General features: G+C 42.9%; 1 protein-coding gene across 1 annotated transcript in view; it reads right to left on the bottom strand.

Annotated features, from left to right (window-relative positions):
- smarca2 (SWI/SNF related BAF chromatin remodeling complex subunit ATPase 2) overlaps positions 1-13,646 on the bottom strand; it is a 29,076-nt gene that overhangs the window by 8,755 nt on the left and 6,675 nt on the right. Inside the window, exons 6-25 of the mRNA XM_088995349.1 lie at positions 13,397-13,628; positions 13,205-13,331; positions 11,843-12,016; positions 11,319-11,492; positions 10,531-10,704; positions 10,405-10,458; positions 10,216-10,346; positions 10,072-10,129; positions 8,961-9,037; positions 8,727-8,874; positions 6,891-7,054; positions 6,751-6,817; positions 6,571-6,681; positions 3,297-3,539; positions 3,123-3,236; positions 2,425-2,529; positions 2,269-2,355; positions 805-851; positions 531-697; positions 306-469 (exon numbers count right to left, since the gene is read on the bottom strand). Of these exons, the coding sequence (XP_088851475.1) occupies positions 306-469; positions 531-697; positions 805-851; positions 2,269-2,355; positions 2,425-2,529; positions 3,123-3,236; positions 3,297-3,539; positions 6,571-6,681; positions 6,751-6,817; positions 6,891-7,054; positions 8,727-8,874; positions 8,961-9,037; positions 10,072-10,129; positions 10,216-10,346; positions 10,405-10,458; positions 10,531-10,704; positions 11,319-11,492; positions 11,843-12,016; positions 13,205-13,331; positions 13,397-13,628 (2,618 nt within the window). The remainder of the gene's footprint in view (positions 1-305; positions 470-530; positions 698-804; positions 852-2,268; positions 2,356-2,424; positions 2,530-3,122; positions 3,237-3,296; positions 3,540-6,570; positions 6,682-6,750; positions 6,818-6,890; positions 7,055-8,726; positions 8,875-8,960; positions 9,038-10,071; positions 10,130-10,215; positions 10,347-10,404; positions 10,459-10,530; positions 10,705-11,318; positions 11,493-11,842; positions 12,017-13,204; positions 13,332-13,396; positions 13,629-13,646) is intronic.

The raw sequence follows: 13,646 nt of genomic DNA, 5'->3' as shown, positions 1-13,646 counted from the left end.
ATCAAGCCATCAACGACCATCACAAAGGTCAATAAAACCACTTTGTGATACAGTACAAATGATTTCTTTCATTCTAATACCATAGCACATGTATTATACATAAAATACGGTCTATTTTGTGTAGTTTTAAGGCTTAGGAAAGTAGAAAATGATGTTTTATGGGGACCTGGGAACGGATTCTTCTCATTTTAATGGTTTGCCGTGGGAAATGAATGTTTGGGATACACACTTTTGGCCTTACGCACTCTGAAGTTCGTAAGCCAAGGTATTTGACAATAAAGGTGACTTTGCAAGGACAAAGGCACCTGATGGGGGTTCCAGTCGCTGTCAAAGATGACGACGGTGTCGGCGGCCTGCAGGTTGAGGCCCAGGCCGCCGGCCCTCGTGCTGAGCAGGAAGATGAAGTAGGGCGATCCCGCCTCGTTGAATTTCTTCAGCAGCAGCGCTCGGTCGTCCGACTTGGTGGTTCCTGTTGAAGAAGCCGCGGCGAAGGTCACGGGAGGGCGCGGCGCATCGCGGCGCCACCTTACCGTCCAGGCGCAGGTACTGAAAGTTGCGGTGGCCAAAGTAGTCCTCCATGATGGTCATGAGCGAGGTCATCTGGCAGAAGAGCAGCACCCGGTGGTTGGTGGCTTGCAGCTTGGGCAGGATGCGATCCAGGAGCTCAAACTTCCCCGAGGCTCGGTACAGGTCGGGCCTGCGAGCGAGGACGGACGGACGGACGGCCGCGGCGGCCATTTTTCACACCCAGACGGCGGACAATGGAGGACGACGCTCGCCGGACTTTTGTAGCCTTCCACTTACCCGCTGATGATGCCGTTGGGATAGCCCAAATGCTCGGCAAACGACTCCTGCGGCACAAAATGAAAGCATCAAAGGGGGGCTTTCATGGTTGCCAGAACGGAAAAAATCAGCATTTTTGACCATTTTTTAAAAAAAATATTAAAAATCACCATTTTCAAAATGTAGACAATCGCCATTTTAAAAATTTTGGTAAAAAAAATGTAGAAAATCACCATTTTAACAAATGTTGCCAAAATGTAGAAAATCAGTATTTTAGACATTTTTGTAAAAATGTAGAAAATCAGCATTTTAGACAATTTAAAAAAAATGTTGAAAATCGCCATTAAAAAAAAAATCGGGTTAAAAATGTAGACAATCGCCATTTTTGAAATTTTGGTAAAAAAATAGAGAAAATTGCCATTTTAAAATTTTTGGTAAAAAATGTTGAAAATCGACATTTTAATTTTTTTTTTTTTGTTAAAAATGTAGAAAATCGCCATTTTAAAAAATGTTGCCAAAATGTAGAAAATCAGCATTTTAGACAGTTTTAAAAAATGTAGAACATCAGCATTTTATATTTTTTTAATGTAGAAAATCACCGGTTTTTATATATTTTATTAATTTAGAAAATCGGCATTTTAGAATTTTAAGACGTAGAAAAATCGCCATTTTAGATTTTTTTTAATGTAGAAAATCTGAATGTTATAATTATTTACAAATTCTAAAAATCGCCATTTTAAATTGTTTTGTAAAAATGTAGAAAATCAGCATTTTATATTTTTTTTAATGTAGAAAACACCGTTTTATATATATTTTATTAATTTAGAAAATCGGCATTTTAGAATTTTAAGATGTAGAAAAATCGCCACTTCAGATTTTTTTTAATGTAGAAAATCAGAATTTTATAATTATTTACAAATTCTAAAATCGGCATTTGAGATTTTTTTTGTTAAAAATGTAGACAATCGCCATTTTTGAAATTTTTGGTAAAACAATGTAGAAAATCGACATTTTTAAAATGTTGGTGAAAAAGTAGAAAATCAGCATTTTAGACAATTTTTTAAAAATCTGGAAAATCACCATTTTAGATTTTCTTTTAATGTAGAAAATCACCATTTTATATATTTTTTTAATTTAGAAAATCGCCATTTTAGAATTTAAGAAATGCAGAAAATCAAAATTTTCGATTTTTTTAATGTAGAAAAATCTGAATTTTATAATTATTTACAAATTCTAAAATCGCCATTTTATGTTGGTTTTTTTTTTTGAAAATGTAGATAATCGCCATTTTTGAAAATTTTGGGAAAAAATGTCGAAAATCGCCATTTTAGCTTTTTTTTAAATGTAGAAAATTGCCATTTTCGAATGTTTTTGAAATGTAGGGCATCACTGTTTTATTTGTATTTTTTTAAGTTTAGAAAATGGTCATTTTATAATTTTTGAGAAATGTAGAAGATGGGCATTTGGGATTTTTTTTGGACTGACCTCGATATGCTGGAACATGTACGGGTGGTTGCAGATCTTCTTTAGCTGCATGATGGTGTTCATCAGGGTCTTTGCTCCGCCTTTGCCCTGAAAAGCCACAAACGGACGGGAGTGCGCCTTCACCGGCCTTCACGCGCCTTCACCCGCCTCGGCTACCTTCTTGTCTTTCTCCGAGCCGTCCGTCAGGAGGATTCCCTTTTGCATGTGTCGGTACAAGACCTTCTGGATGGCGGACATGTCGCATTTGATGACGTACTCCACCTGTGCAAAAGGAAAAGCCACGCGCGTTCATTCATTTTTGAATGTTAGCAGTTGAGCAAATAAAAGCGCTAGCGCGTGCCACGTACGGTCGGTCAAAGCTCGCTTTTATAAGACATTTCTAAGCACCTTTCAAAACAAGCCAGGGAAGCAGCTATTTATGAAGTTTCGAGTGTGTCCGCCTGCATCTGTTGCTCTTGCAATATAACAACTTGCAAGCCAGAACTCCTTCAGACAAATAATAATAAATAATAATAATAATAAAATAATAGTAATAGTGATAGTAGTAATAATAATAAAAATAAGAATAATAATTAAAACATTAAAAAAAAATAATAAAAAACAATAAAATAATGAAAATAAAATAATAAAATAATGAAAATAAAATAATAATAATAATAACAAAATAATAATAAATGATTATAAAATAAAATAGTGATAGTGTTTTATTATTATTGTTTCTATTATGATGTTTTTTATGTTTTTCATTATTATTATTATGTTTTTTATTATCATGTTTGTCATTATTATTACATCCATCCGCTTCACCGCCGCCTTTGCGGGCAAAAGGAATGAGCAGAAGCCAAGCGGCTCACCTTCTCCGGCAGCTGAGACTCCACCTCCTTCTTCAGGCGGCGCAGCAGAAACGGCCGAAGAACCTTGTGCAGGCGGCGAATAATCAAGATGGTCTCCTCCTCGTTGAGGTCCACCTGCGCAAAGTTGCGTCAGGACCCGGCGGGCGGCGCCGAAACGGGAGGCGAGGCGCTCACCCTCTCGCCCGTCATGGCGAAGGGGGCGTTGAACCACTGCTCGAAGGTGCTGCAGCTCTTGAAGATGGTGGGCAGCAGGAAGTTGAGCAGCGCCCACAGCTCGGGCAGCTTGTTCTGCAGCGGCGTGCCGGTCAGGAGCAGGCGGCGCGGCGCCACGTAGTGCGTGTTCAGCACTTGCGTCAGCTTGCAGTGGTGGTTCTTCATGCGGTGACCTTCGTCCACGATCATGTACTTCCAACGGATCTGCAAAAGGGGGCAAGAAAATAATCAATGGCGTGCAATCTAGCGCTTAGCTTCAAAGAGCGATGCCAGATAACGCAAATTAAAGGAGCGGAAATGACATCTTCGTTCCGCTATCACTCTTACTAGATAGAAGTATCTCTCTCTTCCACGACATCTTTACAGTGTGACAAATAATAATAAGAAGAATACATTTCATTTAGAAGCATGGTTGAGTGAAGGCTGGCGCGTGCGGCTGCCGCTGCTCACCCACAGAAAAAAATGATTATTCTGGTGTTTGTTTTCTTTACACGATATTTAGGGGTGTTCATTGTTTCACGTCTCAAGTACTAATGGCTATCTATTCCATAGCTAATAGCTATCTGTTAGCTGGCTAATAGCTATCTATTCGCTAGCTGGTAGCTATCTATTCGCTAGCTAGCTTTCTATCTACTTGAGTTATTCCGGGTTGAGTGAACGCTGGTGCGTGTGGCTGCCGCTGCTCACCCACTGAAAGGTGACCATGAAGGAGCTTTGAAATGAAATGTATTACAGTGATACCTCGGCTTACGAACTTAATTGCTTCCCAGAGTGTGTAAGGTGAAAAGTGTGTATCCCAAACATTAGTTTCCCATAGGAAACCATGAAAATGAGAATAATCCGGTCCCAGGCCCACAAAAAATATAATTTTCTCCTTTCTTGTTGACTTAAAACTACAAAAAAAATGTACCTTATTTTATGTATAATAAATGTGCGATGGTATTGTGTATTAAAGAAATAAACTACTGTATAATAAAGTTGTTTTATTGACCTTTGTGATGGTCGTTGATGGCTTGGTGGAACGGAGTGGCCGCTTTCATCAGCATTCAACACTTGATGAGGAAGGTAGCCTTCTTCTTCCACCATCTTGAGGAATGATTCCTTGGAAGCTTTGGCAGCTTCATCGTCACAACTGGCTGCCTCACCATGACCAATGACACTATGAATCCCTGTACGACGCTTCAGGTTCTCGAAGCATCCGTGGCTAGCCTTGAAATCATCAATGGATGACGAACTTCCAGGTTGCCCCTTGACAATATCCAAGTAAAGTTGCTGTGCTCTAATTTTACCTAGTTCCTCATCAATTGTGTTCTGTTTAGCTGGCTTAATAGCTTTGTGCATCAATAAAGTTGAAACCAGTCCAAATTTCACTGCGTCTTTTATCCATTGTCTCACTGTCTGTGTCGTCTGCCTATCTATTTTATATTAGCAGCTCTGTGTTTCTGTAACCCCCCCCTTCCCCTCACTGCTGCGTTCTTGACCAATCACATGCGCTTTAACCGAGGACTGGGGGCGATGTGTCGTTCGGAAGCAACAAAACACACAAAAGCATGCCGACTAAAGCACTATGCTCTCTGCTAAATAGCCGACGTCTGGGATCCCTGTTGTAATGGGCTTCCATGATGCTAACATTAGCATCAAAGATCAGCCAGGGTTAGCTTAAAGGACAATCGACCGCATTTTTTTGTTTCCAAACTGACATCAGAAAAACATTTTATAGCATCTAAAATACCCAAAACACGCACAATGCTATTTTTAGTCAAATGCAAAACACCAATCAAAATGACTTCAAGTGTCCAAAAACTACTTCAAAATGAACCCGGAATGTTTCAGAAGGTCCCGCCCCCTTGTTTGTGACGTCACGCCAGGACGTCTTGCCTTGCTCCAGAATCAAAACAATGGCTTCAGAGAGTTCAGATTGGGAAAAAGATGCTTTCTTGTTCCTCATCCAGTTATGAATAGGATTCAAATAGTTGTGAAGAGGAAAGCATACATGTTTGCCATCGATTAAAGAAGTCCTTCCGGATCAATTCGAGCTTTCTGCGAGCGATGAAACCGGTGAAGGAGATCTGGACTCTGATGTAGCAGTTAGCATGCAGTGTGACTAAATGAGGAAACATGCATCAAACTTCCGCTATCCAAGCGCCGAATCGCTAACTCGGGTTAGCTTTCTCGTTCGCCTCCGCTGTTGCTCAACTGCTCTGCTCCGTTGGAAATGGCTGCTTTGTCCGCTGGGAATTTGTGTCAACTTAGACCTTCTTTATGCGTGTTACCGCAATTGGCTGCCACACAACCATTCACCATGGCGTTATTTATATAGTTTTCCTTCTAATTTGGCCATCAACGCAGTGTTTTCAGACGAAAAAAAAGGTACGCAAAATGCATTGTGTCGCTTTCTTGGTCAGGGGCGTACCCAATGTGATGTCACTTCCTGCATCGACATAATCTCGAAAACGAGACTTCCTGAATATTCGGCGAGTCGTAAAAGGTGAAATCTAGCTATATGCGCTGGAATCTTTGTCAAATACGCTCAGTCGAAATCATTTGACAAATTCTGGACGCAACTTGTCCGAGGTGTCGGTTGTCCTTTAAAACACTGCTCGCGGGATTCGAACCTGCCTACTGAGACCGCGTAGAGGTTGTTTTCTATTCACGAGCGAGGCGCTTTGTCCCTATTTGCAACTAAACAATGATCATTTTAGTGTCTGTGTAAGCTCTCAGTCGTACAGGAGTGGTCCATCGGTGAAAAGGTTTCTTCAGCCGTCATCTGTACTTCTTTGAGTGAGGTGAGGTTTAATTTGGATCGTTCCTACAACAGACTTCTTAGGTAACATAGGCTTAGTGATGCTGATCAGGCTACCAGATACCAGAGCAAATGGGGCTATCAGGCCAGTCCTAGACCCCATAATCAGGCAGGACAATAGAAGTAATCAGTGTAGCGTGTGTCGGACGTGGCTATGATAGGTCCCTGCTCGGCACCACCAACGTCTCGACAGTAGGGATATAGCTATAGGGCCGAAACTACCAGTAAGACTTTAGCTTGCTGACCAAGCTACTTGGATAAGAAGCGAAACGTCCGACACCTCGAAAGAAGTACAGATGACGGCTGAAGAATCCTTTTCATCGATGATCATTTTAGTGCCAATACGAAGGACTTGAAAACATCCTGCTTGTTGAATCTTGAAGAACTTCTAGTCGAGGCCTAAAAAGTCAAAGAACCGAGGTGGGGTCTGACCTTGGCCAGGATGTGCTTGTCCTTGATGATATACTCGTACGTGGTCAGCAGAACGTTGAACTTCCCGCTGCGTAGCTGCGGAACGAGTCCTCGGCGCAGGCCCGGAGTGCCCTTGCAAAGATGACGGACGGGCCAAGAATCAGTTCTCGAAACAGCTCGGACCGATGGTTCCGATCGTACCTTGTAGGCAATTTTGACCACAGACGGGGCCCACTTGTCCAGCTCGTAGATCCAGTTGGATAAAGTCCTGGAAATGCACCAAGCGCATTGATTGGTTCGCTTGGCAAAAACCTGAAGCGGGCGAGCAAACGGGTACTGACGATAGCGGCACGATGATGAGGTAGGGCCCGTTGAGCCTCTTGTGCTCCATCAGGTACGTAATGAGGGCGATGGTTTGGATGGTCTTGCCCAGGCCCATCTCGTCGGCCAGGATGCCGTTCAAGTTGTTGTTGTACAGCGACACCATCCACTCCAGGCCTTGAATCTGCGCAAAAGAAGACGCAAGCGTTGTCATGTGAAATCTCGCGACGACAATAAAAAAGGGTGTCGGAACACAAAAGCTGCGGAATATCCAAGAGACAAAAAAGAGCATCGTCATAAGCCATTTATTTCCCATAACAAACTATTACAAATGAGAATAATCCGTTCCCAGGTCCCCATAAAACATAATTTTCCATTAAATAAGCCTGAAATCTACACAAAATACAGTGATACCTCAGCTTATGAACTTAACTGGTTCCCAGAAAGTGTGTCGAAGGCAAAAAGTTAGTCTGCCAAATATTTATTTCCCATAAGAAACCATTTAAAATGAGAATAATCCGTTCCCAGGTCCCCATAAAACATAATTTTCTCCTAAACAAGCCTTAAAACTACACAAAATAGACCTTATTTGATGTATAATAAATGTGCTATGGTCATTGTGCTATAGTAAAATGGTGCTATAGTAATTAGTAAAAATGTTGCTAAAAATGTATAGCAAAAATGGTGCTATAGTAATTAGAGCAATAAACTGTACTGGACAATAAAGTCATTTTATTGACCTTTGTGATGGTTGTGGATGTATAATAATAATAAATTTCATTTCTAAGCGCCTTTCAAAACTCTCAAGGTCACTTAACAGTCACAGGTTAAGTTTTTCTGTGGGTGAGCAGCGGCACCCGCATGCACCAGCGTTCATTCAACCCGGAATAACTCATATAGATAGAAAGCTAGCTAGCTAGCTGATACAAAACTAATAGATAGCTAGCTAGACAGCTAATAGATAGCAAATAGATAAGTAGCTAGCTAGTTATCAAATAGATAGCTACCGAGGTAGCCAGCTAGATAGCTAGCGAGATAACCAGCTAGATAGCAATATTATTAGTCTGCAATTAATAAATTTCATTTCTAAGCACCTTTCAAAACTCTCAAGGTCACAGGGATTCATAGTGTCTTTGGTCATGGTGAGGCAGCCAGTTGTGACGATAAACCCGGAATAACTCAAATAGATAGAAAGCTAGCTAGCTAGCTGATAGATAACTAATAGCTAGCTGGCTAGCTAGATAGCTAATAGATAGCAAATAGATAAGTAGCTAGCTAATAGCTAGCTGGCTAGCTAGATAGCTAATAGATAGCAAATAGATAAGTAGCTAGCTAGGTAGCCAGCTAGATAGCAAATAGCAAATAAATAGCTACCAAGGTAGCCAGCTATATAGCTAGCTAGATAGCAATATTATTAGCGTGCAATTAATAATCCATTTTTCTGTGGGTGAGCAGCGGCAGCCACACGCGCCAGCTTTCGCTCAACCCGGAACAACTCAAAAAGATAGAAAGTTAGCTAGCTAGCTAATAGAAAACTAATAGCTAGCTAGCTAGCTAGCTATCAAATAGATAGGTAGCTAGCTAGGTAGCCAGGTAGATAGCAATATTATCAGCGTGCAATTATCTGTATTCAATCCTTTGTGATGGTGGTTGATGTCGTTGCCTCTTGATGATATCCGAGTGAAGTTGCCGTGCTTGCTGGGCGATCATACCCTCACTCACACTGTCCCCTGCTAGCTGTTTTCCGTTAATGAAAATCAACAAAAGTTTTTCAACCTCTTTTATTGCCTGAGACCGTTGCTCAGACAACACAGAAACACCCTTAGCCGCACGTAGCAACGGTGGACTTAGCGTACCTGGTAGTGCTTCAAGGAGCCGTTAATGAGAAGAGACGACTGCTTCTCCACCCTCTCGACGACGGCGTGGGCCACGCCGTAGTAGGAGTGCAGGCTGGCCTCGTCTGTGGGCACGCTGTACTCGTCGTCCACGTCCTGCTTGGCTGACCTGAACGTGTGCCAACATCAGACTCGGGGTCCCATTCCAGATATGCTATACGCTAATGGCGACGAGAGAAAAATGAAGTCCAATACTCGATAATGTGCTTGGCCTCTCCAACGGGATCTTCTGCGCTCTTGTCATTTTCACCCTTGGACGGATCTTCTTCCTCCTTGTGACCACATAAAAGAAGACACTTTGGAGATGGATTCATGGGCTTCATGATAGAAGTATGTTAATGTGGGGGGTCGGCGGGAGAGGCCACAACAGTTCCAATCGCAAAGTTCCTTCAATCAATCATCATCATCATAATGTATACTGTAAATGTGCAAAACCGTTTCATAAAAAAACTCTACATAGTGTAATATGTAATACTATAATAATAATAATAATAATGTCTGTGTAAGCTCTCAGTTTTACAGCTAGTTAGCTAATAGATAGCTAATAGCTAGGTCACTAGATAGCTATATAGCTTGCTAGATAATAATAATAATAAGACTAATAATACTAATACTAATGCTAATACTACTAATACTAATAATAATACTGATACTAATACTACAATTACTAATATTACTACTAATACTAATCATATGAATACTAATACTAATACTGATAATAATAATGTCTGTGTAAGCTCTCAGATGTATAGCTAGTTAGCTAATAGATAGCTAATAGCTAGCTCACTAGATAGCTATATAGCTAGCTAGCTAGATAATAATAATAATAATAAGACTAATACTAATGCTAATACTAATACTACTAATACTAATATTACTAATAATACTATTAATATTAATAATACTAATACGAATACTGATGATACTGATAATAATAATAATGCTAAAAATAACAATACTAATACTAATAATAATATTGATACTAATACTAATACTAATAGTACGAATACTAATGATAATAATAATAATAATAATAATAATAATAATAATAAAGAGTACCGCGTTTGAATCGTTTCTACCCGAGATTCTGGCATCGTTTCACCTTTAATCGGGGTTGAACTCGTAGATGCAGTAGATTTTTACATGATGGATGGATTGAAACTATGTCACACTTACCGCCCCCTAGTGGATTGGCGTTGTATTAATAAGAAAGCGATGACTCAATTGTGTGTATTTGGCTTTACGTTTGACGGCGTCATGAGATTTTTCAAAATAAAATATGGCGGAAGTGTGCAAAAAGACTGACCTCCTCCTCAAACTCGGAGCCGCTCTCCTCGCTGTCCGACCTGGGCGCCACCTCGTAGCTGGGGCGAGTGCAAAAAGGCAATCAGCGCGATTTGTTTATCGATTGATTTGTGATTGAACGCAGCGAGCGGCGACGCCACCTCACCCGGGGTTCATCTCCAGCCAGGCCTCCAGCTGGCTGGATTTGGGCGCCTCGGTCCCCTGCAAGACTTTGCCCGTCTCCGTCTGGATCACCTTGACGGGCAGCTCGCTCATCTGGCTGCTCTCGTCCATGGGCTGCGAACGCGGCATCGGTGAAAAAGAGAGAAGAAGCGGGGAGCGCGGCCGGCCGTACCTCTCCGTCGGGTCCGATGGCGCTGGGGCCTTCGCCGGCCTCTCCGTCGGCTCTCTGGACGCGGGAGCGCATTCAAGTCATTGGAGGGCGAGGGTGGCCTTTTTCGAGGGTGCGTCGCTTACGTACCGCCTTCTTCTTCTTCTTGCGGCGCTTCTTCTCCTTTGCGGCCTGAGCGGCTTTGTGCTCGTAGACCAAAGTGGTGAGGTTGGCCACGTACTCGTCCGTCTGCTGCAGCAGGTAAGCCAAACGCTTGTCCTTCTTCTGGTCGATCAGTTTGCGATAGCCCTCCTCGTCCTCCGCCTGGCGGAACAACAACAATAGCGGACTGTGGAAGCTCTCAGTGGTACAGGAGTGGTCCATCCATCGATGAAAAGGTTTCTTCGGCCGTCATCTGGACTTTTTTTCTCAAGGTGTCGGACGTTTCGCTTCTTATGCAAGAGGCTTCGTCAGCAAACTAACATTTTTTGCTGGTAGTTTTGGCCCGATATACAGTATGTATATCAATCTGCAGTACATATGCACCTAAAAGCTAGCAACCACTCATTTGACGACAGTAAGGTTAAAATATTAGCGAAAGAAAAGAGATGCTTTAAAAGGGGAGTCAAAGAAGCTATTTCATAAAACAGCAAAACCCTTCACGAAATCGCCATGATGGGGTGAGGTTTCATTTGGATCATTCTTACAACAGACTTCCTAGACCAAATAGGTCTAGGCTCTTGCCATCTAGGCAAGCCTTATATATATATATATATATATATATATATATATATATATATATCTGTATATATATATATATATATATATATATATATATATATATATATATATATATATATATATAGCACAGATGACGGCTGAAGAAAGCTTCTCATCAATCAATAGCGGACGGGTTGTGCCGTGGTGGAGGCGGTTACCATAAGTCTCCGCATTCTCTCCTTCTCGATCCTCTCGGTCTCTTTCTTCTGCTCCCGTTCCGTGTTGGTGTGCCAGGTGGCGATGGCGCGGGTGAGCTTCTGCATTTTCCCAGACATGGAGCGGTGGTACTCCTTGAAGTCTTTGGCATGCTGGAGAATACTGTTGAGGTACTCCTGAAAGGGGCGGAGCGATGAGCATTTTCTATTAGCTGGTTAGCTAACTTGATCTATTTGAGTTATTCCCGGTTGAGTGGGGTCACCGTTGCTGGCTACCTATCTATTTGCTATATATTAGCTGCCTAACTAGCTAGCTATCTATTAGCTAGCTAGCTAACTTGATCTATTGTTGAGTGAACGCTGGCAGAAGTGGCTGCCGCTGCTCACCCACAGAAAAACTTCTCCCGTGACTGTAAAGTGACCTTGAGAGTTTTGAAAGGCGCTTGGAAATGAAATGTTTATGATGATTATTGTTATGATTCTCAACAATCTCCATTTTGAATTTTGGTTGAGTTCTTTTTCCCAACCTGATGCTTCTGCCGACGCTTCTTCTCTTGCTCCAACTTCTGCTGCTTCTCCAGCTTCTCGGTCATGCGCGCCTCCCGCAGCGTCTGCCGCTTGCTGCGGCGGTAGGCCTTGGAGTTGAGGGCCGTTTCCAGGGTGGTGTCTCGCCGCATGCACGCCACCACGTCCTGCCTCAGCTGGGGGACAGCGTTTGTACATACAGCAGGCACGACAATGACAAATAAGAAAAACAAGTCTAAAAAAAAGACGGGGGGAGGGGCGGAACACATATATACAGTGACACCTTGGCTTACGAACTTAATTGGTTGCCAGAAAGAGTGTAAGGCGAAAAGTGTGTATCGCAAAAATTAATTTCACATTGGAAACCATTCAAATGAGAATAATCCGTTCCCAGGTCCCCATAATTTTCTAAGCCTTAAAACTATACAAAATAGACCTTATTTTATGTATAATAAATGTGCCTTGGTATTATCATGACAGAAATAAACTGTACTGTATAATAAAGTGGTTTTATTGACCTTTGTGATGGTCGTTCATGGCTTGATGGAATGGGGTGGGAGGAGGTCAGAGGGAGGGAATTGCTGTTTGGAAGGACTGTAATTGAAGAAATAAACTGTACTGTATTGTATGTAAAGTGGTTTTATTGACCTTTGTGATGGTCGTTGATGGCTTGATGGAATGGAGTGGCCGCTTTCATCAGCATTAAACACTTGATGAGGAACGCAGCCTCCTTTCACCATCTCGAGGAATGATCTCTTGTAGGTGCTTTCTCTGCCATCATTTTATCTAGTTCCTCATCAATTGTGTTCTGTTTAGCTGGGTTGATCGCTTTTTGCATCAAGTGTACAGATGGCTCGTGCGGGTTATTTGTGGAGCCTGATTGATGGGATATTTTAACCTTGCAGTTTACACTCTGCCTTTGAACTATCACAGTTGAAACCAGTCCGAACGTCACTGTTTTCTATCCATTTTCTCACTCTCTGTCGTCTGCCTGTCTCTTTAATGTTTAACCGCCCCCCTCTTCTGCCTTCTTGACCAACCACGTGGCTTTAACCAAAGACTGGGGACGGGGAATAGAGGACAAAAACAAGTCTCGTTAGACAACGGGCTCGTTTGTGAACGACACATCACTCATCGTGTTGCTGTGCGTGTATCCCGAAAAATAGTTCATATGCCAAGGTAAAATTTTACGTTCGTAAACCGAAAAGTTCATAAGCCAAGGGGCACTGTCTATATTTAGTTTGATCTGGTCATTTTGGTCAGAAAAAGTTGGAAGTTCTCAACACTGACACACCGAAGTTGAAGGCCTTCAAAATGAAAAGGGCCTTCTCCCCCCCAAAAAATCCCAGTCCGGACGCGCAAACCTGCCGCTGGAAGTTGAGGAGCCTCAGCGCCTTGAGCTCCACCGTGGCCTTGGTCCTCAGGTCGGGCGGAAGCGATCCGGGCAGACTCTCCAGTTCGTGGATGCGATGCGCGATCCGAGCCTGCAACCTGGCCCACGTCCTTCATCAAAGCGCCGAAGCGCTAACGAACGGGACGGGCGAAGCGCCGCGTACCTGTACTCCCTCTCCTGTAGGATCCCCGCCGGGTCCAGGCCTTGGGGCTTCTGGACGGGCGTGACGCGGTTCTGCTTCTGCTGCATCTGCAGCATGGGCGACACCTGCTGCCCGGCGGTTTGAGGGCCCGCCGCCGCTACGGAGCTAGCCTGCGGCGGCGCGCCCGACGGGCGGGCGCCGCTCATCGGCGGGAGGTGCTTGGGCGCGCCGGCGGGATTGTCGCCGCCTTGGCCTGCACAAAACGCCGTTC

The sequence above is a fragment of the Hippocampus bargibanti genome, linkage group LG04, assembly GCF_051943395.1.
Source record: "Hippocampus bargibanti isolate YZ-2025 linkage group LG04, ASM5194339v1, whole genome shotgun sequence".
Taxonomy (NCBI): domain Eukaryota; kingdom Metazoa; phylum Chordata; class Actinopteri; order Syngnathiformes; family Syngnathidae; genus Hippocampus; species Hippocampus bargibanti.
The sequence above is the reverse complement of the archived record's forward strand: the minus strand, read 5'-3'. Positions and strand labels throughout refer to the sequence as shown.